The 25,419-nt window shown below is 43.5% G+C and overlaps 1 protein-coding gene across 4 annotated transcripts; it reads right to left on the bottom strand.

Annotated features, from left to right (window-relative positions):
• Positions 1 to 1,723: 1,723 nt before the first annotated feature.
• On the bottom strand, positions 1,724 to 23,515 carry LOC116945518 (lymphatic vessel endothelial hyaluronic acid receptor 1-like). Of its 4 annotated transcripts, XM_032959862.2 has the most exons (9): positions 23,060 to 23,514; positions 21,117 to 21,273; positions 18,400 to 18,539; positions 14,526 to 14,681; positions 13,250 to 13,279; positions 12,815 to 12,850; positions 8,875 to 8,907; positions 7,375 to 7,459; positions 1,724 to 4,864 (listed from the first exon to the last, which is right to left on the bottom strand). In XM_032959862.2, the coding sequence occupies exons 1-9, from the start codon at positions 23,154 to 23,156 to the stop codon at positions 4,852 to 4,854; spliced, it is 747 nt and encodes a 248-aa protein (XP_032815753.2). In that variant the 5' UTR covers positions 23,157 to 23,514; the 3' UTR covers positions 1,724 to 4,851. The 4 variants fall into 4 exon arrangements, with proteins under 4 accessions (XP_032815753.2, XP_032815755.2, XP_032815754.2 ...); XM_032959864.2 differs by lacking the exon at positions 8,875 to 8,907 and having other exon boundaries at positions 23,060 to 23,515; XM_032959863.2 differs by lacking the exon at positions 13,250 to 13,279 and having other exon boundaries at positions 23,060 to 23,496.
• Between the last annotated feature and the right edge of the window lie 1,904 nt (positions 23,516 to 25,419).

Raw genomic sequence — 25,419 nt, 5'->3', positions numbered from 1 at the left:
TTGCCTTCAGTGGTGTGTCATCCAAGACGGCTTCAGAGATTTTACAAAGGCGATCACTAGCTTTTAGGCAACTTTCAATACCAATGCCACTGCCCGTGTCTTTTTTTTTATTCGTGACTGAGGTGTATACCTCTTAGATGTGTTTCTCGGGTTGTACCGCGTGCTATTCGGTGCGATGTCCACCATTTCACTCCACTTCCCCAGCGAGAAGTCACAACTATTCCTGTCAAACTTTGATTTTGTGTCACACAGCACACTGCACGAACTGTCACACACTACACTGTAACGAACTGTCACATTACACTGTCACAAACTTTGGCTTTGTGGCAAACTTTGTGTCAAACTTTCCGTCAAAGCCAGACTTTGTGTCTAAGCATGTGAATTGATGGCCCAGTCACTGTTGACTGCAAGAAAAACCATCAGGCATATATATTGGTTTTTGTCGGGTTTTTTTTACTTAATTCAGTGCAGTTCAACTCTAAGTGATAAAAATGTATAAATACTGTCCAGATGTTTGGTTAATTAATGTGCAACCAATAACTATTTTTTAAAGCACGAAAAGAATGCCATCTAGTGTTGGTAAAGTGGCCCTTTAAAGTGACTACAGAGTCACTTTTAATGGTTTCATCTTTCCAGGCCATTAACTGGCACAATGTTGGTGCTCTGCTAATAGCGTACAAACTTTCGTTTGTACGCCTCGTTGCGTGACTTCAGCAAAAGGTAATTGCTTACACGTGGTTACAAAATACAAACTCAAAGAACGGGCTGCAATATTTATCATGCATCGTTCATCGGCCCATGGGCTTATATATCGACTGCTGGACGACTGCCTTTGTCAATGCCACGCACCCTCCCCTCCCTCACAATGCTGCAATAACACACTAGGCACGACGCCTGCACACGTGTGTGCACGCCAGCTTTACGTTATTAAGTCCACTTGGCACATCAGGTTTGTGACCAGTCACTTCGCACTGGTCAAGTTCCATCTGCTTTCAAAACCGCCTTAATTTTTTTCACTTGAACAACAAATTAAAACAACCCCCCCCCCCCCCCCCAAAGCTAAACCCCCAGCAAATTGAGCAACTTCTGACCAATCTCAAATCTTCCAATTCTTTCTAAGATCCTGGACTGTGTGGTCGGAATATTGTAGGACACATTGTCCTTAAATAGGTTTTCAGAAACCCTTCAGTCGGGTATCTTAATTGTCAATATGATGTCCCTAACCTGCATTTGTTTTCTGATCCATGGGTTGTTATTATGTCTCTTAAATGTATGGCTGAGTAAGCTTTTTTGCACGCTTTTCAGTTTTTTGTTAAATTTTACTTGAAATTGTTCACGTTTAAGATAGCCTATGCTATAAACTAAAATAAAACGCAGTCCAGTGATTATGGCAAGTTGTATTCAAAAGATAATGTTGTGACAAAATGAACCCACATGTATATCCCTAATAGCACCACTGATATTAAAGTGCCCCCTTGTTCCAAGTACTTTTGCTTAAATCCACTAAAAAGACGTCGTTAGATATTTCAATTTGAATCTAAATTTTGCTTCAGTATTATAGGATAAGTAACTCTACTAGCCAGCGAAGTGTCTCTTTAAAAAAGTATAGTTTGACCATGTAGTAGATGGCCCAAACATCTCCTACCCACCCTTGTTGCCTAGACATCGAGCCAAAAAACGTCACTCAAACCGGGCAGAATAGAACTCGGCAAGGACGGTGGCCTAAAATAAGCCCAGTTTTATTTGCACATCGTGATGCAGAACGAAAACGAACAATTGGCTTTATTTTGAATTACGAATGAGTACATCATAAATCTGTGATCCACTACTTTACGGAATATATGCTTATAAAAGCGGCACTGCTTAAATGTAAACGCTCTGTTGAAGGCCAACGTTTAAACAGATGACAGAAGATTGATTTGTATTTTTTTTGCCAGATAAACAGTGTTTGTTTTAAACTTAAGCACTTTAAATTAAGATTAACTAAAATCTCAATATATAGATATCATCTGAGAATGTTAATGTACAAAGGTAATAAAACATTACATGACACACAACTAAATTTATTTTTCAATTTGAAAAATAAAAACTACGTAAATAATGCAAACACCGCATATGAATAATATAAAAATACCAGCCTACAGTCTGATATAAACTGATTCTTCAACATCAGACTTGTATTAGACAAGGCTTCGTATAAGTTTTTTTACCTATTAAATTGGCATTATTGTACAGGAATTTTTAGAATTGGATATGTTTCGTTTAAAAAATACTATAAAACACAGAGAAACTCTAAATTTATTTTAAATTGTTATACGAGACAATGCATATCAGAACAAAACCATATTTAAAACATTAAAATAATTTAAATGATTCCTTATACCAATATGTTGCTACGATCACTGATTTGTCATAAAACATGTGATTTGTATGGTGCCAATATGTACCAGACCTGTACGATTTACCAAGCTAAAATTAGGCTGGATGGAAGATTACATGAGTGCATTTAAAATACAAAAATGGTCAATCAATGTAACTGATTTCGTGTGGCGTTTTTATTGTATTCTATTAAGGTCTCTGCTTTGCGAATGTGATTTTTCGAAAGCTGATACACTTAAGATGATTGTACACACAATGATCCTGTGTAACGTTTTGCCACCCGTTTGCTGGAACACTTTTTAATGCTGCACTTTTCGAGGTGGGGGGGGTTGGTGGATCACGCAGAGACACCGTCGTCTGCGACCCGCTGAATCAGTAGTACAGCAAGTAGGTCAATGACCGTACATATCACTTTATGTATCATGTGACCTTTCCTTTCTAGGATCAAAGTATGAAAAGTAAGAATATGTTTCTAGTTGGTGTTTGAACATCTTAACAGCTCTTGTTGTATTGCCATAGAGGGTACAACCGATTCGTATTTTTCATACGTTGATACTGGCAATAAAGGTCACATGATGTAGCTGCTCAAACCGACCTATGAATGCTCTGATACATGCATTGTCTAACACTGGTCTGACACCGGTGAGACAAGGCCACAAAGAAGGCTGTCAATGGTGTCGGCCAATACGTTTCAAAGACAACGCATATTTTATCAGAGCATGTTTGTTTGCATGTTCACCACACGTACTATGTGTAGTTAATGCAGACTTGTTTCGTTGCCTATTTAAGGCGACTTCACTGTGTGCTTGTCTCTGTGCTGGTTCGCTCTACTTGGATGTCTGTGTGTATGTGTGTGTGTGCGGTCTGTATTTTGAGTTTCATACTTAACTTGCAATTTAGTAATCTTTGAAATAGCGTGATCAACCGGACTATGCGTTAATTGTGTTTTGACCGACCGTCTGTGTTGCTTTATATGGTTTCCAAAATTTTGCTAAACCCTATTTGTCTGGTATGCTTCTCTCTCTCTGTCCCCTGTTGTATCTGTGTTAGTTCCCCCTACTTGGGTGTCTGTATATACATTTGAGGTTATGTGTTTACCCTCTCTCGTAAATTTAGCTCTTCTGTACCTGATGATGGCTGCTTGTGTTGCAACCGAAACGTCGATCGCTATTATGTTATTTTATTATGTCTTATTTATACGTGACTTTACCGAAAAAAACCAGAGTAATTCCTGCAGTCACGAAAGCTTCAAATCAAATCTTAACACCTGTTATATTGCCATGTATATTACACCTATTATCATTTTACGTGCACCTTTTTACGAAGGATTTTCTCCAGATTTTCTCATTTCCTTCCCACTTGCAAAATTACTCACGAATTAATTTACCATAATTGTTCTAACTCGTGTAAGACCCTCCTGGAAAATTGTGTCGCGGCTCAGCGAGGCTTTCTTGAGTTAAATGTACAAACTCTACATTTCTCTGGATTTTGGATGAAGTCGTTTTTGTTATTTCCACTTTGGCTTCGCGAGCTAAGCCTAGTGTTGCACGCCTGCAATACAGCAATTTGAAGGCCAGAGATGGTGGAGAATGAGGATTTGTGAAACTCCAAAAGCTGCTTGGGTGCAAAGAAGGAGTACATAAAGTTGGTTTGTAAACCCATCTGTGCGCACCTTTTGAATTGTTTTATTCTGGCAAGTAACAGTTTCTCCTGATACTTTACCCTAAACTAAAAACAAAACTATTGTTTTTATTTTGCAGGTAAGGCCCACTGATCTATAGAGAAACGACCTGGCCACAAATGAAGTGGCTTATCATGCGGACATTTATAGCAGCCAAATACTCTAAACGCATGGTGATTCTAAATGTGGAGGGGTAAAAAAGCCAGAGGACACGGGGAAGAATCCACGTGACTACAGGAAGAACACGCAAACTCCAAATATACAGGCTTCAGGGTCAGGGTCGAACCCACTACCTCCTGCATACCAGGCGAGATAGTTAACATCTCGCCACCGTGGTGCCCCTATCACTACCCCTATCACTACACCTATCGCTAAGACGACATGTACCACTCACAATGCTCTTGCTGTCCTTCCCCCGCACCTCCAATGAGGACGGTTGGCTATGTACGGTGCGAAAGAAGTTGAATATACATGCATGGAACATGCGTAGCACTAGTTATAAAAAATAATTGTCCAAATTCAAGGTCTTCTTGAAAAAAATAGTTTTGACACTCATCGAGGATTCCTGGATAAATTATTCCACTTGTGTGTTTAGTTTTGACCGGTCATGGTCGGAGTCGAGTTACACAAACTGGATCACCTTGTGCTCGAGGGTCTGTCCATGGAATTTCAGTCACTGCACTCACGGTCAACATGTTGGTCGTGCATGTGAAAGTGTAAGTGAAGGTGATGGCAGGGTAGTGGGAACGCGAAGTTGTTTCGTCGTCCACTCAATGTCAGTCCACTCGTTTTCATGATCTTGAACTGCACACGAAACACACAAACACAAAGATCCTCCATTTAGCGTTCTAGTCAATATGGACACGTGCTGTGAGTGAGCGCATACTTAGACCAGAATGGCACATGAAGAGATGGTTGGCCCCGACCATACCCAAGCCACAATTGTCTGTCCAGTGCGGATTATTAGAAAATGCAGAGTTCTTATTTAAGGGAAGGCCATTGTTAGCCAGAGCAGGGAATCAAACTCAAGGCTGCCAGGTTCACAGTGCAGTGACTATGCTCACCACTGCTCTTTAAAATCTCTAACACACGTATGTATGCATGCTGCAATTTTTGTCCGGTTTCTCTTTACTTACATTGCTAAGAACACATCTAATCCAATTAATATTTACAGAGCGGCTCCACTTAAGCCGCTTGACAAAGCTTACAGGTGACGCAATGTAATGATTTAGATGGCATGGGGCAAGGTATGAGGAACGAGGGACTGCGATCGAGGGGTACTTAGGGCTCACGGAAGGGAGGGACGGAAAGGAGTGGAGGGGCGAAGGGAGGGAAGAGGAAGAGAATGGGACAATACAATAGAGAAGAGGTGAGGCTTTTTAAAGGGGAGATGAAGGATGTATTGATCTCAATGGTATATTTAGTGAAAACTGTACATTAAATGTTAAATGACCAATACACATTGATTTTAAGAAATAATTAATGTTGACGGTGATGCTTTCATTAAAAGTTGAGGCAGCAATGTTAATGTAATCATTCGACTCGGGGTGACTTCAGTAAATCGTGTCATTTCAGCATCGCAATTTAATTGCATAATCGGTTCTTGTAGTAGCATTGTGGCGAGTGCAGTGGCCACCAGTGGCTGCGGTGTTCATTTGAACCGATTATACAGAACATCGATACGAATAACAAAAATCGATTCTTAGGGGCAGTCCATAAATGACGTCACGCACCTAGGAGGGGGGGGGTCAGACATTTGTGACGATGTGCAACTTTAAATACATATAGAAAACACGTTCTACTTAATGAAATAGTCTTTTTAATAAATGTTTTCTCCTACAACATCAGAGTGCAGCGGTACATTAAATACGCACTACAATGACAATAGTTTAAAGCGAATTGATGCATGTTTTATATTTGGGGGGGGCAGAGCTTTGTGACGTCATATTTGAGGCGGGGTCTGACCTTTTGTGACGCCGTGTGACGAAGGGGGGGTGGGGGGTCAAAAATCGTCAAAAATCGCGTGACGTCATTTATGGACAGCCCCTTACACTACACGACAGGTTCTCAACCGATGGGGCACATCCCACAGTCTTTCAGGGCATTCGCAGGCTGTGGCATGGATACCGTGCAGGAGGCATTTCAAATGCGCACGGGGAAACACCAGCATCACGTGCCGGCGACAGAACGTACGATAACCGCGACGCGAAGCAAATGCCTTGCTTGTGCAACGCTCGCCAAACATGCAACGTGAAACAAATGTCCATATCTAGGTCAGCTCGAGCCCTCCAGATTAACCGGGTGACTTCTGTGTGGCCACCCCCACTCTGAATCCGTCCCCTCTGCTGGCCCCGTGTGAAAACAGACGCTGCCCTGAGCGGCGTGGAGGCCCTTCTGTTGATTCATCCTCCATATCCTCATCTCTCCTTACCCATTGGTCCTGTCTTTTCATTCATTTTTCCATCCTTTTCATCTTTTTAAAAATAATTTCTCCTCTCTTTTCATTCCTTTTTCCAGCCTTTTCATTTTAGTTCCCATTCTTTCTCCTCTCCTCTCTTCCCTTCGTTCTTCTTCTTCTTCGTCCATGCATTACATCTACTCTGCATCCCGTGGGATGCCATGGTATTTTTAAAAAGTTGCTTGTCCCTTGCTAACACGACGCACACGAATACCCAAATGAAGCAAATGCCTTGGTAATTGTACTACATTGAGTCGAGGCATGGGCGAGTGATTTCTCCTCATTGTGGCTTTACTAAGCATGGTTATGTTCTTGGGCTGGTGGTGGGATGGGGGGGCAGGGATATTCGTGGTCTTGATTGGGGGGCCAGCCACACCAACCTGGTCGAGAACCATTGCCTCACACGCGCGACTAGGCGCGTTTATTTAATTATTTCATGGTGCACCCACGCCATATTTTAAACGAATCGTTGGGAGAGACGCACATGGAATAGCAGGTTTTTATTTACAGCAAAAGCCAAATATTATTCACAGACCTTGGCAGCAAGATCAACTGTTTATATCTGAATTAGTGTGCTTGTATCAGGAGTAGTGTGCTTGTATCAGGAGTAGTGTACTTGTATCAGGAGTAGTGTACTTGTATCAGGAGTAGTGTGCTTGAATCAGGAGTAGTGTGCTTGTATCAGGAGTAGTGTGCTTGTATCAGGAGTAGTGTGCTTGTATCAGGAGTAGTGTGCTTGTAGTGTCAAGATTTGTCGCATATATTACAATTCTGGCTATAAGTCGTGTTGCAATATCCAGCTTCAAGTGTATCTTAGCTACAAATCGTGAGCGTTCTGCACACAAAATGAACTTACCACGTGATGACTGTTATGTAAATAGCAGCCGCAAGTCCGCACATCAATGCAATGAGCAGCGCTATCCAAAAGTAGATGCTCGTTCCTGCAACAAAAACAAAAACATTCATATTCTTGGTTCTTTCGGTAAAGTCACGTAGACGGGAAACAATAAAATAAATATGAAATCGGGCTATTTATTTATTTATTTACTCATTGCTTCCCTTCTACGTGACTTTACCGAAATAACCAAGAATATGAATTCCTGCAGTCACGAAAGCTTTAAATAAAAAAAATAACATTCATATTTCCATCACTTCATGTAATTATTGTTTTAAAGCCAGTTACGTGACTAGGGTTGCCACAATATGATTCCTCGTGAAACTTCACGAATTGATGATTGCGGTCTGCTGATATTCGTTTCCCGTAATTTAGTAGTTGTATTTCAGATTCTTGATTGCATCTCTATACTTCGTGTCCGAAAACAGATCACTGAGACATTGTTCAACTGCTGTTCACTGAACTTTATTTACACTCAAACCAGCGCCGCATTGATCTACGCATGGAATTGCATTGGGGCTATCTTCTTCACCCTCAAAGTGTTACAAAATAAACCTTCTAAGTTACTCAAGTGATTTGCCGTATCCTTAAAAGCTCCTCTCTGTTCCTGCTCAAATAAACCACGACTCTCAGAGAACCAAACTCGTTTTAAATTGCTGCCGTGTGGCAGCCCTTAACATCTGGAATAGCCAATCGAAGAAGTTTGAGATCAAAACCTTACCATCCTTGTCCTACTTTAAATCACTTTAGGACCTCAGATATCCTTTCAAGTGTACGTGCAATTGATCGCTCTGCGTTGCAAACTTTAAGTTATAAATGTGTTTTTTTTTACGTGATGCGTTCTCCTGATGATAGCTCAACGAAGTGACTTATCACATGGACATTTATAGCAGCCAAAAACTCTAAACGTGTGCTTCTAAATATGGAGGGAAAAACTGGAGGACTCGGAGAAAAATTCACACGATCACGGAGAAAGAGACATGCACACTCCAAATATACAGGCATCAGTCGGGATCGAACCCACGACCTCCTGCATTCCAAGCGAGGGAGTTAACATTTCACCACCGTGGCAAGAAAAACGCATGCGTGTGCATGCACACAGGCATGAAGACACATCAAGGATATATTTTCGTTTATGAAAGATCGATATCACGAGAATACTGTGTGTTTATGTTGCTACAACTACTTTGTTTCATCAAACCGATGTGTTTATTAACATTCTACAATTGTTTACGATTGAGAATCAAAAGGGGTGCAGGCTGCAGTAAAGGTTAAGAAGCACTGCTCTAGATCATCAGTACATTCACAGCCAAGCTGCCTAACCCTCTGTGACCATTGATATGTTATCTTTGAGATAGCATACGTCTCTCTATTTAATAGGCCTTAGACTGACCAGAGAGAGGCTCTAGCTTGGTAATTACGCTCCGTGATGTGAGCCCCCTTATGATGAGCCTTGTTTACCTTTCACCTTCTTGTCTGCGCCATTCAGAAATTCTGCAAATGAAGCAGAAAAGGAGTACAGGAAAGTACAGAAAAGGAAGATCAAAACAATGCAAGGGAAATGGCATTCTGTCAAATCCAATGTGCCGCTGGGACACTCTCGTGAGAACGCTCGATTCACAGTCATAAGGTGGAGAGTTCAAATCCCTGGTGGGTTTTGACAAAACCCCATCACGGTGATCATCCTATGAAGAATGGATCCTGCCATTGAATTGTGGAATTTCCACCACTGACGGACTGCTCCCAAAGTAGATGAGCATTTCCACAGTGACTTGTCCAGAATGATGAACCCCAAACTTTCATCCGTAGGTGGCTGTCCGTGGCGCTGTCCACACCACAACCCGCTTGCATACCACACAATTGCCTTTATTTAATTTGTTACACGGGTGGTCCCATTTAGCCAATTGCCGGGCTATTTTACAGGGGATATCCATGGGTGCGTGAGCACAGCAGCAGCAAAAAACAAAGACCACAATGTAAAGACGCAGCCCTGGCAATGAAGGTACTCCCACCGCTGCAGTCTGTGGCACTCACCTAGAGGGAGCTCTATAACTCATTGAGAGGTTATTTCTGCCTACTCTTCAATGCTGGCCAAATGCCTTGAAAGAGGTGGGAGGACCCGCTGTGGTGCTCCCACGTGCACCCACGTGCACCCCTCAGTGCCACGGTGACTCGATGTTATCTCCCTCACCTGGTATGCAGGAGGTCGTGGGTTTGATCTGAAACCTGACGTCTGTATAATTGGAGTTTGCGTGTCTCTCTCCCCGTGGTCGTGTAGATTTTTCTCCGGGTCCTCTGGGTTTTCCCTCCACATTAAGAATCATGCGCTTAGATAGAGTTTTTGGGTGCTATACATTTCCACACGATAAGCCACTTCGTTGGGCTATCATTTGTGGCCTGGTCACTTCTGAAAAAGAGGTATATTGCTCAGTAGGCCTTTCCTGGTAGAATAAACTTTTTTAATATGTATAGATAGTTTTACATAGGCGGGGCAGCAATTTAAGAAACTTGCCACGCCGGGAGATTTAACCAACGATCTCTGGATTGCAGCAGCCCTACCACTTGATGTTTCCACCTTAACAGCCCTACGACGTGATGTTTCTACCTTAACAGCCCTACCACGTGATGTTTCCACCTTAACATCCCTACCACGTGATGTTTCCACCTTAACAGCCCTACGACGTGATGTTTCCACCTTAACAGCCCTACCACGTGATGTTTCAACCTTAACAGCCCTACTACGTGATGTTTCTACCTAAACAGCCCTACCACGTGATGTTTCCACCTTAACAGCCCTACCACGTGATGTTTCTACCTTAACAGCCCTACCACGTGATGTTTCCACCTTAACAGCCCTACCACGTGATGTTTCTACCTTAACAGCCCTACCACGTCATGTTTCAACCTTAACAGCCCTACCACGTGAGGTTTCACCCTTAACAGCCCTACCACGTCATGTTTCCACCTTAACAGCCCTACCACGTGATGTTTCCACCTTAACAGCCCTACCACGTGATGTTTCCACCTTAACAGCCCTACCACGTGATGTTTCCACCTTAACAGCCCTACCACGTGATGTTTCCAAATTAACAGCCCTACGACGTGATGTTTCTACCTTAACAGCCCTACCACGTCATGTTTCCACCTTAACAGCCCTACCACCTGATGTTTCCACCTTAACAGCCCTACGGCATGATGTTTCCACCTTAACAGCCCTACCGCGTGTTGTTTCCACGTTAACAGCCCTACCACGTGATGTTTCTACCTTAATAGCCCTACCACGTGATGTTTCAACCTTAACAGCCCTACCGCGTGTTGTTTCCACGTTAACAGCCCTACCACGTGATGTTTCCACCTTAACAGCCCTACCACGTGATGTTTCCACGTTAACAGCCCTACCACGTGTTGTTTCTACCTTAACAGCCCTACCACGTGATGTTTCCACCTTAACAGCCCTACCCCGTGTTGTTTCCACGTTAACAGCCCTACCACGTGTTGTTTCTACCTTAACAGCCCTACCACGTGATGTTTACACCTTAACAGCCCTACGGCGTGATAATTATACCTTAATAGCCCTACCACGTGATGTTTCCACCTTAACAGCCCTACTACGTGATGTTTCAACCTTAACAGCCCTACCACTTGATATTTCCACCTTAACAGCCTTACGGCGTGTTGTTTCTACCTTAACAGCCCTACCACGTGATGTTTCAACCTTCACAGCCCTACCACGTGACGTTTCCACCTTAACAGACCTACCACGAGTTGTTTCTACCGTAACAGCCCTAACACGTGATGTTTGCACCTTAACAGCCCTACCACGTGATGTTTCAACCTTCACAGCCCTACCACGTGACGTTTCCACCTTAACAGCCCTACCACGTGATGTTTCCACCTTAACAGCCCTACCACGTGATGTTTCAACCTTAACAGCCCTACCACGTGATGTTTCAACCTTACCAGCCCTACCACGTGATGTTTCCACCTTAACAGCCCTACCACGTGATGTTTCCACCTTAACAGCCCTACCACGTGATGTTTCAACCTTAACAGCCCTACCACGTGATGTTTCCACCTTAACAGCCCTACCACGTCATGTTTCAACCTTAACAGCCCTACCACATGATGTTTCAACCTTAACAGCCCTACCACGTTATGTTTCCACCTTAACAGCCCTACCACGTGATGTTTCAACCTTAACAGCCCTACCACGTGATGTTTCCACCTTAACAGTGCTGCCACGTGATGTTTCCACCTTTACAGCCCTACCACGTGATGTTTCCACCTTAACAGCCCTACCACGTGTTGTTTCCACCTTAACAGCCCTACCACGTGATGTTTCAACCTTAACAGCCCTACCACGTGTTGTTTCCACGTTAACAGCCCTACCATGTGATGTTTCCACCTTAACAGCCCTACCACGTGATGTTTCCACCTTAACAGCCCTACCACGTGATGTTTCAACCTTAACAGCCCTATCACGTGATGTTTCCACCTTAACAGCCCTACCACGTGTTGTTTCCACCTTAACAGCCCTACCACGTGATGTTTCAACCTTAACAGCCCTACCACGTGTTGTTTCCACGTTAACAGCCCTACCACGTGTTGTTTCTACCTTAAAAGCCCTACCACATGATGTTTCAACCTTAACAGTCCTACCACGTATTGTTTCTACCTTAACAGCCCTACCACGTGATGTTTCCACCTTAACAGCCCTACGGCGTGATGTTTCTACCTTCACAGCCCTACCACGTGATGTTTCCACCTTAACAGCCCTACCACGTGATGTTTCAACCTTAACAGCCCTACCTCGTGATCTTTCTACCTTAACAGCCCTACCACGTGATGTTTCAACCTTAACAGCCCTACCACGTGTTGTTTATACCTTAACAGCCCTACCACGTGATGTTTCCACCTTAACAGCCCTACCACGTGATGTCTCCACCTTAACAGCCCTACCACGTGATGTTTCCACCTTAACAGCCCTACCACGTGATGTTTCCACCTTAACAGCCCTACGGCGTGATGTTTCTACCTTCACAGCCCTACCACGTGATGTTTCCACCTTAACAGCCCTACCACGTGATGTTTCAACCTTAACAGCCCTACCTCGTGATCTTTCTACCTTAACAGCCCTACCACGTGATGTTTCAACCTTAACAGCCCTACCACGTGTTGTTTCTACCTTAACAGCCCTACCACGTGATGTTTCCACCTTAACAGCCCTACCACGTGATGTCTCCACCTTAACAGCCCTACCACGTGATGTTTCCACCTTAACAGCCCTACCACGTGATGTTTCCACCTTAACAGCCCAACCACGTGATGTTTCCACCTTCAGGCCTTCCTAGTGGGGCTTTAAAACTGTATGAGTCCGTGCGTGCGGCTTAATGGAAATTACCTTTGATAGCCTTCATGTGCTTGTCTAAAACATAATCTATAAGAAAAAGAGATAAAACAGTGGGTTAAGCAAAACATATTACTTAATGACATATTTAAAATTACACATGCATAATAATAATCACGACCTTTAGTCAATCCATTGCTGGATTGAGACCTCCCCATGCTGTATGTGATTAGGATTGTTTGACCATACTTCATCAAACTGGTTCGTGTGGGCCCAGTACTGCTTCAGATGTCACCACGGATGTTAGCAGTGGTCAGGAGTTGAACCCTTATATGAGCAAGGCTCATAGGCTCATATAAGGGGACTGACATAATTTTAAGTGATTATACGTTTCAGGATATGTAATAAATTTTAGTGCGTTTTTTTCATGAAATTATTTTTTGCAAAGTTCACGAAAACAATAAAATACATATTTTAAAAACTACTAACTTTCTTCTTTAACTTGCATCAGTCTCTCACCTGAAAATAAGAGCACGAAAAGACAGCCGAGCACAGAATAACGCGCCGTTTTTACACACTTTTATTTAACTTGCACCGTTGTCTGTTAATATTCTTTCAAATCTGTAACGCTTAATGTCTTCGAATCTACTAAGCCTAACGAGCCGAAATGTTGTACACATAGGCTCATTGTCTCTCGTGACAATGCAATATTTCATTTAACGAACGGCTCCAGGTCCTGCCGATCCTGAGTCTCTTTGTGTTTTATTTTTATTTTCTGTAAATGCTTTTTCGACAGTCTCTTTCGAACCCAGCCCGTCGCCGATGCGAGGTGAATAATTTGCTCACGAACTCAGTCCTTATCTTGCAATCTCCCTCCAGAACACATTTCTCAAGCACAGTTGGGAAAACAGCCCGCACCCCCCCCCCCCCACCAGGATTTTCATCACAACGACGAAGATTCGTTGCTTTTTATTTAAAACGAAAATACACATTACTGGAATTGTATTTTTTGTTTGTTTTTACCCACCCCTTAAGTACCACCTGTTTGGCCATATTTACCACGCTGGTTCGGGGTGAGTTGGCAAAGGAATGGGGACAGGACCAGTCTCATTCGAATATTACTTGCGACTGATGTTAGCCGTGAGGAAACGAAACACGTGTCACTGGTTTCGGAGCACAGTGTCATAACCACTGCGTCAATATTCCGGCCCTGTGTATAGGTGTTTAAGAACACAACATCATTAAAAGTAATCCTAACAAACTGGTTTAGTTCCTTAGAAAATGCCAAAACATGGGATTGTGTTACATTAAAACCAAATAGTAATTTTTAACTGACTACTTTTCAAAAGGGACCCCCAAAACTATACAAAGGAATAGCATTTTAACCATACGCCGCACAGACAAGGACGCTAAGGCGTGGTGGCGGATTCGAGCACTGAATTTGTGTTCCAGGGGAGGCAGCTGAAACAATGGGGCACATTTTTTAAATCCCCCAGCCCTCGTACACCCAATGGGTTACATCACAGTTGGTTGATCGGGGAGGTCGTCTCTGGTGGGCGTAGAGTGTGAGTACTCCCACCTCTTCGAAGACGTTCGGTCTACGTGGAAGAGTAGGCCAAAAATACCCTCAAGGGGGGCTCACCAGAGCTCCCTCTCGTTGAGGCCCATTCTGCCAACAATGGCATGAGCGAGACATTGCAGGGCTGTGCCCTTACCTTTTACCAGATATGCAATTGATTGAAATAAAAATGCACGTTTCATATACCCGCTGTGGCGTTGGCGTCCATCATATTCAACGTGCTGTTGCCCACTCCCATTGCGGCGGCGGTTGTTGTTGTCGATGAGTTTGAGTCAGGGAGGACATTCTTCCATGTGATGGTCACGATGACGTCAGACTTGTTGCAGTATTTTACACCCATTTCTGTGGGGGGGGCGGGGGGGAGACGCAAAAACAAGTACAATACGTGAACACGCATTAAACATACAAATTGATTTCACTTATTTTTTCCACAACTATTTGCCGTATATTCACACGTAAAAAAATAATACAAGTACAATCTGGCACTATGCTGCACCAAATCAGAAATTTCCTGACACGACCCGTTCATTAATGTATTAATTAGTCGCCAATTGTTATCTTGTCACATTTTGGCAAGTGACTAACCATAAATGCTCAACCGATAGGTTGTTCCCCTATCTCTTGTACTCACCACTGCCAAATGGGAGCAGGGGAGGTAATAGCCTGGCCCAGGGGTGGGTAACCAAAACAACAAGAAGAGCCGTATTTCGTCTCCCCCCTCCTCTTTTCAGAATATAGATGGACTAGTCCTGGGTAAACTGCCAAATCGTTGCGCGTGGTGCTAACGTTTTTTATAAATAAATAAATGTGCCATTTAAAAATACATTTATGCGAACCAACACACCTGAAGACGACCGTTTGAGTTATGGTCGAAATGTCGTGAGAATTTTTTTTATTTGTATATATTTTATTATTTTGTTGTTTCTCTTCAACGTGACTTTACCGAAAAAACTAAGAATATTAATAAGAGCCATACTCTTCAGCTGGCTCAATGTCAGCTAAATGCAAAGATAACCTGATTTCCAAGTTCAACCTCCTTTCCAAGAAGACACCAGAATCCACACATTAAAAAGTTAGACGTTGACAAGATTGATTTGAAGCTTTCGTAACGGCAGGAATCCACACTTTTTGGTTCTTTCGGTAAAGTCACGTAGGTAGAAAAAAATCATAGATCATGACGTTTCAATCGCAACGCAACCAATTATCATGAAGCGAAAGGAAGAGGATGTACACCAATCTCTCAAGACGAATGGATATTCATACTACACAATGCATAAAGCTATCACACCAACCATTAGGAAATAACCATCTGAGGACCCAAACAAAACCATCACCTTGCCATAGAGTGAGGGAAAAAAGTATTTGATCCCCTGCTGATTCTGTACGTTTGCCCACTGACAAAGAAATGATCAGTCTATAATTTTAATGGTAGGTTGATTCGAACAGTGAGAGACAGAATAACAAACAAAAAAATCCAGAAAAACGCATGTCAAAAATGTTATAAATTGATTTACATTTTAATGAGGGAAATAAATATTTGACCCCCTCTCAATCAGAAAGATTTCTGGCTCCCAGGTGTCTTTTATACAGGTAACGAGCTGAGATTAGGAGCACACTCTTAAAGGGAGTGCTACTAATCTCAGCTTGTTACCTGTATAAAAGACACCTGTCCACAGAAGCAATCAATCAATCAGATTCCAAACTCTCCACCATGGCCAAGACCAAAGAGCTCTCCAAGGATGTCAGGGACAAAATTGTAGACCTGCACAAGGCTGGAATGAGTTACAAGACCATTGGCAAGCAGCTTGGTGAGAAGGTGACAACAGTTGGTGCGATTATTCGCAAATGGAAGAAACACAAAAGAACTGTCAATCTCCCTCGGCCTGGGGCTCCATGCAAAATCTCACCTCGTGGAGTTGCAATGATCATGAGAACGGTGAGGAATCAGCACAAGAACTACACGGGAGGATCTTGTCAATGATCTCAAGGCAGCTAGGACCATAGTCACCAAGAAAACAATTGGTAATACACTATACCGTGAAGGACTGAAATCCTGCAGCGCCCGCAAGGTCCCCCTGCTCAAGAAAGCACATATACATGCCCGTCTGAAGTTTGCCAATGAACATCTGAATGATTCAGAGGACAACTGGGTGAAAGTGTTGTCGTCAGATGAGACCAAAATGGAGCTCTTTGGCATCAACTCAACTCGCCGTGTTTGGAGGAGGAAGAATGCTGCTTATGACCCCAAGAACACCATCCCCACCGTCAAACATGGAGGTGGAAACATAATGCTTTGGGGGTGTTTTTCTGCTAAGGGGGCAGGAAAAACTTCACTGCATCAAAGGGACGATGGACGGGGCCATGTACCGTCAAATCTTTGGTGAAAACCTCTTTCCCTCAGCCAAGGCATTGAAAATGGGTCGTGGATGGGTATTCCAGCATGACAATGACCCAAAACATACGGCCAAGGCAACAAAGGAGTTGCTAAGGAAGAAGCACATTAAGGTCCTGGAGTGGCCTAGCTAGTCTTTAGACCTTAGTCCCAAAGAAAATCTGTGGAGGAAGCTGAAGGTTCGAGTTGCCAAACGTCAGCGTCGAAACCTTAATGACTTGGAGAAGATCTGCAAAGAGGAGTGGGACAAAATCCATCCTGAGATGTGTGCAAACCTGGTGACCAACTACCAGAAACTTCTGACCTCTGTGATTGCCAACAAGGGTTTTGCCACCAAGTCATGTTTTGCAGAGGGGTCAAATACTTTTTTCCCTCATGATAATGCAAATCAATTTATAATATTTTTGACATGCGTTTTTCTGGATTTTGTTGTTGTTATTCTGTCTCCAACTGCTCAAATAAACCTACCATTAAAATTATAGACTGATCATTTCTTTGTCAGTGGGCAAACATACAAAATCAGCAGGGGATCAAATACTTTTTTCCCTCACTGTACATAGCAGGGGTCACCAAAAATATTTCCAAAATCATGAGTAAAGACAAGATCCAGGTTCGATTTAACACTACATAAAATTCGGGATCTGATCCCATCTGTGAAGGATGTGATCCCTGACATGCAATACCCCGGAGTCTACAAACTAAGCTGTGTCTTCGGCAGTAGTTACATTGGGGAAACTAAGCGAAATGTCTCGGACCATGTTCGTGAACACATGGCAGATTTGAAACACGGTAGTATGAATACCTCGGCCGTGGTTGATCATTGTTTTAATGCGGTTGGCTCACACGGAATTGATTTATTTAAGACGAAGGTACTTTGCAAACCCACTGGTTAAGATTCGTTCATGTAGCCATCCATATATATAGACAAAAACACAATATCAACCGAGAAAAATTTTGAGTATGCACGTTCTCCCCGTGGTCACGTGGATTTGTTTCCGGCTCCTCTGGTTTCTCCCTCCACATTTAGAATCAACGTCACGCGTTTAGAGTCTTTGGCTGTGAAACATTTCCACGTGATAAGCCACTTCTTCGTTGAGCTGTAATTTTTGTCAGCCAGGTCACTTCTACAAAAGAGCTATATATATTCTTGTTCTTTCGGTAATGTCACGTAGAAGGGAAACAATAAAATAATAAAAATATAAAACAATAAAATTCCCACGACGTTTCGACTGCAACACAAGCAAACATCATCAGGTGTGAAAACCACAGCAAGAAAATGGGCTTTGCTTGGTTAAAAAAAACAATGAGTTAAAATAGTTTGGTTTACATTGACTTTGCATATGGTTCACCAAGTGAGAACCCACTGGAAAACGAGTCTCCGATGTGAGGGTCACCTAGACAAACAAGCAACGGCACGTATGATATGAGAGGTCGGACAGGGCAAGGAAGGGCATTCCGCTCCATTTCAATATTGTCCTTAGAATATCTGAAAATCTGTCATTTTTTTATCCTAAACTTGTCCCAAGTGTGACTGTAACAGGCAGTGTCTTGCTGCCGTCACATGTAATTGTGCTTCGTCGGCAAATAATGTAGATAATTGCGCGTTAAGGTTGGGTTTCTTTTACAACGCAACGGGCAATGCGCGTGAGCAGTGCATGTTTTTTTTACCGCTACTGTTGAAGCAGTAGGCATCGAAAGACTTGTTCTGCTGGCTCTCATATATCAGCAAGCCGATTTGCCCCTTTGCGCACGTGTCCTGTGGCTTGTGTCTTGGGATAACGTACTTCCCGTCAGCGGTCCATCCGTACCTGAGTAAAGACAAAATGAAATGGAATGATAACACATTCGTCGTAGGTGCCCTTTGCTCGTACGGTGCCGAATTTCATTGTCCACAGGGTGTGAAAAATATTTCATTGATTTGTGCGATCAATTAAAATTCTCACACTCACCATGTATGCATCGAATCACGTTCTAAGGGTCAAATATGTACACTTTGTACAGGTCAATATATGCTATAAACTATAGGTAGAGAATCATGAGCCAGAGTTTGTATGGCTTGTAGTTAAAGTTCCCAGCCTCTAATTGCGTTTGGTTTTTTAAAGTATTCTTTTTTTCCTTCTTTTATTTTTATCTGTAAAATAATGTCGTTGTGTTTTTATTGTTTAACCTTCTCGACTGGTCCCTATTCTTGTATCATGTAAAACACGTACCGATACTCGCTATTTGTATCACGACCTATGTAACCATGATTGTAAATAGACCTCTGAATAAAAATAGTTTACATTTTTTTTTTACCAGGTAAGGCCCACTGAGCTATGTAGGTAGCTCTTTTTCAAAAACGACCTGGCCACAAATTATATCTCACCTTAATGGCTTATAATGTGGAAATATTTCTAGCAACCAAATACTCTCAACGTATGTGGATTCTAAATGTCGAGAGAAAAACCAGATGACCCGGAGAAAAATCCATGCGACCATGGAGAGAACATGCAAACTCCAAACATACAGCCGTCAGGATCGAACCGACAAACTCCTATATACCAGGTGGGGCAGTTTACATTTCGCCACCGCAGCACACATATTTATCTATATTCCCATGGCAGGGACAAGTTTATCCATGGGACAACCATTGGGCAACCACTATTGACTTCGCACAAGTGGAGGACATCATTCCATGTCACAGGGATGATGATTCTGATGACCTAAGTCAACCACTGACTGACTATGGAATTCGCAACCTTCTGATTGTGAGTCAATAACTTTGACCACAGTGCTACCTGGCAGGATAATATGATAGGTCACTGAAGCAGTAGACATTACATGTGTAATATCCACTTGCGGTGATAGAAAGGTATATATGTGCGTGTGTGTGTAGCGGTGGCGCATTGGTTTAAGTTTTTTTTATTTGTTACATGAACGGTTCCCAGTTGCTCGGCTACTTTACAACGGGAATCTGTGGTGCGTGGGCATAGCAACGACAAAAACAAAGACCCATCCACGATCCATGCTGGCTATAACCAAGCTAGATTGTGTGAGGAGCTCTCAGATCATTGAGAGATCTGGACACAGTTTCACGAGTACACTCCTCTGGGGCAGGCAAGGGTATACTGGCTGAGTCATGTTGCCAGCATGCCACAGCGACTGCATTCCCAAGCAGCTTCTGCTTGTTTGGATTGAGGGGGGGTGAATGGGCATGGCACGGTATAAATAGGAGTTGGGCTGTTGTGGTACAGGGGCACTTGGAGCTGATTGGACTTGCCGATGACTGCTACCAGTGATGCCAAGATCATCCTGTGAATGGGCTTATGAATAACGCGACTGGGCAGTTGGTGGGCAGCTGCCCTCCAGCCACAGCAGGAGGCAGAAAAGCAAATATTCTTCACACGAGAGAGCAGAGCACCAGGTAGCCAAAACACAACTAGTTGGTACATTGGGGCGTGCCCGTGCTGCATCTGTCAAATCACCCTTGTCCACTAACGAACAACGTTTGTCTGTGCCATGACCTGAGACCCATGAGTCATTCCCACTTAACGTGGCCTCAAAGTGCACCTCGCATTTTGTTGTTGTTGCTGCTCTGTGTGTGGGGGGGGGGCTATTGTTGCTGTTGCTGAACCCTTCGTTTAACCAGGAGATACAATAAACCTAGTGGGGCGCATGAAGCAGCATTGCCTCATCTGCAAGGGCGATCTGGGTTGACCAAAAAACTAATTTAACAACTTCAATTCAACCAATGTATACTAAATTTGGCAATGAATGAATGCAGTACGATGCGATTAAGTCCAAATAAAATAAAGGTACATTGCCATTAAATTTACAAAACTATAAACAATATGACATGACTTTTATAAATGAAAGTGACTAGATTAAAACGTAACAGGTGAGGGAGAACATTGCACACAAATGAAATGCAAATAAAATTGCTGAGGCAGTCAGGAAAACAACGAATAACGATTTCAACGTATAATGCACTTCGCAGTATTTGCTCACTCTCGAAGGGAGAGGGGCATTCAGAGGCGCGAAGAACCACAGACTAGCGGGGAAGCAGCCGCCAGGTGGTGAGCTGGCACCAATAATTGCCGTAGCTCTGCGGCACCCCTGATTATCAAGGCGTTTACAGCCAATTAACGAGTGTTCACATGTGGCAGGAAAGCGGAGCACCCCGAAAAACCCCACGCGTGCGAGGGGGCAACACTCTATCCCATGCGGACGGACGAGATGGATTCCACATTTCGCTGCAACGCCATCCCCTGGCGAGTCAGGCCGTGGCAAACCCCCCTGGCTACACCCACGGGAAGGGAGTTTCGCCATATTTGTGCGAGCCACAAACCCCCCCACAGTGCTGGGTGAGAGGTAGCAGGCACGCGCACCGGGGCAGCATCTCTTACCGGCACGTCTCGTAGCCTACGTTGTACGCTTGCTCTAGCTCTTCGCTGGTGGCCAGCGTGTAGTTTAGGAGGCCGCACACTTCGATGGCTTTGTCCAGGGAGAAGCTGTAGTTTCCTTTCACGAGGACAATGCCATACCTGCAAAATCCATCGATCACTGCGCAGAGAACTGCAGTGTTAGAATACATGTGGGCCAACAACAACAGCAACACTACATAACAAAACAGTATTTTGTTTATTTTAAGGCATCTGGAGAGCGATCACGCCTCCGATTAGCACGGTTGGCTACGTACGGTGCGAAAGAAGTTGAAGTACATACGTAACATGCCACCAAGTTATACTTCAAAGTATACCGAAAAGGGGGACATTGCCAATTATAGGAAAGGGCAAGCCGGATATCTTCACAAATACAGCTTAGATGATAGTAAGATGTGAACTGACCGTTAAGCAACAGAACTCGATCCATCGTAAAAGTAAAACGCCATTATAGATGTCCACAAATTAAGCAATGGAAAAACTTAGCATTGTAATGGGGCAGCCGATTACGATGGTCCACGTACAGTGCTTATCGAAAGCCGGTGGAAATGAATTTCCTTGTGGGTGGGAAAAAAACCCCATCGCACGCCGCCTTTCATTTGTCCTTCTCCCGCACCTCCGATTAGCACGGTTGGCCACATACGGTGCAAAAGAAGTTCAACATACGTGCTGCCCATAGACTCAACACTGCACTTCCGATTAGCACGGTTGGTTCCGTACGGTGGGAAAATTTTTCAACATACAGTTCATACATTTCTGACTTTCAGGTAAAGGTGCAGCCCTGCAATTTGCTTGCTCACGTCACTGCTGGAAGAAGGCCCTCTGCTAGAGAGATCTCTAAAGAGACATCTCGAGGGGGGGGGGGGGGAAGTATTTCGCTGACTCTCCCACGCTACCCAGACGCCTTGGTAGAGGGGGCAACACCCTCACTGCACAACACAACAGGCGACTTGCCGATCGACTCGGCGTGGTGGCGAACCCATCTACAGAGCTGCTGGCTGGACAGAGGCCGCGGAGTTGCGGGTTGGAGGGGGGGGGGTTGAGAAACTCGCCCCATTGTTCCAATTGCCGCGCCGGGAAATCGAATTGAACCGCCGACCTCTGGGGTTGTGAGCCCAGCGTGGCTGACCATTGCAGCACAGTGGCAGCGAGCATTCGAATATTACTTAAACAATTAGGAATAATAATTTACCGTGGGTTGCGATGATATGCCGCCTAATGTGACCTTGTCAGGTTTACAATGTGCATCACTCTTAACCGAAACAAGTTGACTCATTAGAAATGTACAAGCAGTAGGAAAATTGCCTCAATTTGACCCCCATGACGACTTGTTGGCTGCTTTAGAAATTGGTAAAATCATTACATATATTTAAAGTGTAATAATACGTAACACTGCCCACGTTTTAACATATTAGTATCACAGCCAGTGCCCAGCGCATATCACATTGCGACATACCTTATACGCAGTGAGACTCACTTAGATTGAGCTTCCTGAGATACGACTACGCTGCAACATTATTAACGCGTAAAATATTAATTTCACAATTTGAAACCGTTTAACATCCCTTTGGCAATCTACTGAAGGCATAATTCGTCATGCTGGTTAGTCTGGGGACCCCAGTACTGGTTCAGATATCGCCAGGAGTTGAACTCAACGGGAGTTCAAAAGCACAGCGGACTGACCACTGCACTGCACGTTACACCGCTGCGTTATTTCTCAATACGAATATTAGTTGAATTGTAAATATGCTTATCATTATTATTCTTAAACGTGACGAAAGTTTTTTTCCAATTCAGAAAACGCGCAATTGTTTACATATTTCTTGAATCAAGCGGCTTTTTTTTGTTTGGTTGTTTCAATGCTAATTAAAATAATAAACATACGTCGGAACAACAAAGCGCCTTACCTATTTGTTCTCTTGCGAACGTCAGTATCTTGGCTGAAACTAAGACCACGGCGAGACAGCCGAACACAGAGAAACGAGCCATCGTCGTGGGCGCCATTACGTTCGATGGCAGAGATCTGTTCGGAGGAAGCACGCGGCCCGTTTGATGCGTTGCGAATTGCTCATGCACTGTGTGATCCTTATCGCTGAATCTCTCTTCAAAAAACGTTTCTCAAGCACAGTTGGGAAATGAGCTCTCCACAGCCTCTCCGGACTTTCCATCGCAGCACACACCAAAGGAAGGTTCGTTGTCGCTTGCGTTAAAATGAAAATACCTATCTCTGACATTGAATCTCCTCCCCTCCACCTCATAGATCACCTGTTCAAGGTGACTGGTTGCTAATGGGCCTCCCCAGTACACAAGGAACGTTAGGCCAACGTTGGGTCAAGCGGTTCCAATTAGGTGCTAACGTTGGCCCAATGTTAATACGTGTTAGAACACTGAACCAACGCCAATGTAACCAGGCGCTCAAGTGTTATGAGTTTATGGTCTCAACCCAGTCACCGATGACTACATGAGATAAACTTCATACTGTTTTGTAACCCAATTCAGCACAGTTCAGCTCTAAGGGCTGAAACTTAAATACGCCATTTAAGAGGATACCACCTCCTGCATCCTATATCGGATGCACTAAGTGGTCCTCCAGCCATTGGCACAAAATTGTGCTATTGGTACCACCTGGAGTGGCAAATGCTAAGAATACTTTTCTTGAAGAGTTGTGTATCTCTAAATCACAAATACGTACGACAGAAAGGTCACCGTGGTAACATATCAGGAATAAAATGTTGGTGGCTTCTGATCGGTGTCTACCCTTGCCAGAAAGGGTAAAGGCCTATTAATTTTTTCATCATCTTGATACTGGCAAAAAGGTTTCCCATAACGGCTCGATCAGAGCCATTAACGCTTTGATATTTGCATTGTCTTTGTGTTGTTCGCCTTTTGGCCTTCTGTGGTCGAACACTGTTGAGACAGGACCATAAAGGAGACTGTCTCTGGTGTAGGCCAATCAGTTTGAAAGGCAATGCATACATTATTATTATCAAATCATGTTTGTTTGCATGTTTACCACAAGCGTACATGGTTAATGCAGACTTGATGCCTTGTGTTTGCGTGGTGTTTGAACATTTAAACACCTCCTGTATTCTTTTCGGAAAGGGTAAAGTCAATAAATGTGTTTAATCATCTTGATACTGGCGAAATGGGTCCAAAAGATAAGAATACCTTCATGTATTTCATAAAGAATGTCGTTTTGGGGGCAGACAAAATAAGGAAATTGAGTAGTCGATCCAATATTAGCCTTTGTCATATGCAAATATCACCACAATCGTAATATAGACAAGCACATTCATAAAAACAACGACAGTAACAATGTTCAATATTCGGCCTATGAAAAATGTGTACGTTATATGGGACATTTGGGCAGTATGAAGTTTGGTCTGAAAAATAGACAGTGTCGATGTTTGAGCTTTCTGCCCGTGTTGGATACCGGCAGTGTTTGCCACCCCGAGTGGTTACCGAAAAAACTCCCCCCTTGGCTCATGGACCAAGGGCCATCGAGCATTTGTGAAGAGAGACCTAAGCTGAGTAAGCACAGAAGAGGCTTCTGCGGCGTCACAATCCAGGACCGTTCGCTGAGATGACGCGAGGCCCGGCCACGTTAACGGAGAGGGCATTGCCCTGGAATACAATTATTATTGGACAGTCAACGAAATCACGGATCAGTGATCAGCCACATATGGAAGAAAATATGCGTTGCCCATACGGGTGTATGTATGTTTAAATATCTTTCGCACCATACATAGCCAACCGTGCTAAAGAAATTAGTTTTAAATCTAGATTTAAAAGTGCATAGCTCCTGTGGCTTCCTAATATCGCAAGGAAGAGCGTTCCAGACGGCCGCAGAAATACATTTGAAAGTGTGTAATGCGGTGACTGTCTTTGTCCGATGGTTAGCCAAAAGCTGCTACTGCAAGAATGACCAGAATTTGCGTGACGGTTTATGCTCCCTGATGAGATCAGCAAGGTATTGTGGGTTAATTTGTGGCAAGCACTCTGTGCGTAATGAGTGCAACCTCAATGTATTCGTTCGGAAACCCGGTGTATCTCTGCCCAATGGGGCTGTCTTGTGGAACATCGATCGGGGTGTTTATGGTATCGATTCTGCTCATAGTCGATCCGACAGCCAAAAGAAAGGGTGTATATTTCATACGCTCATTAATGGTTCGTTATAAATCTGACTGATGACACTAACACAATTTTTTATTCCTGGGTAGTAAGTATTATTTCGTAATTTGCTTATGCTAAAAAGTATAGAAAATGG

This window comes from Petromyzon marinus, chromosome 24, assembly GCF_048934315.1.
Source record: "Petromyzon marinus isolate PM22_M1 ecotype Great Lakes invasive population chromosome 24, UKy_Petmar_22M1.pri1.0, whole genome shotgun sequence".
NCBI classification, from domain to species: domain Eukaryota; kingdom Metazoa; phylum Chordata; class Hyperoartia; order Petromyzontiformes; family Petromyzontidae; genus Petromyzon; species Petromyzon marinus.
Note: the sequence above shows the minus strand (reverse complement) of the source record. Positions and strands in the feature narration are given on the sequence as shown.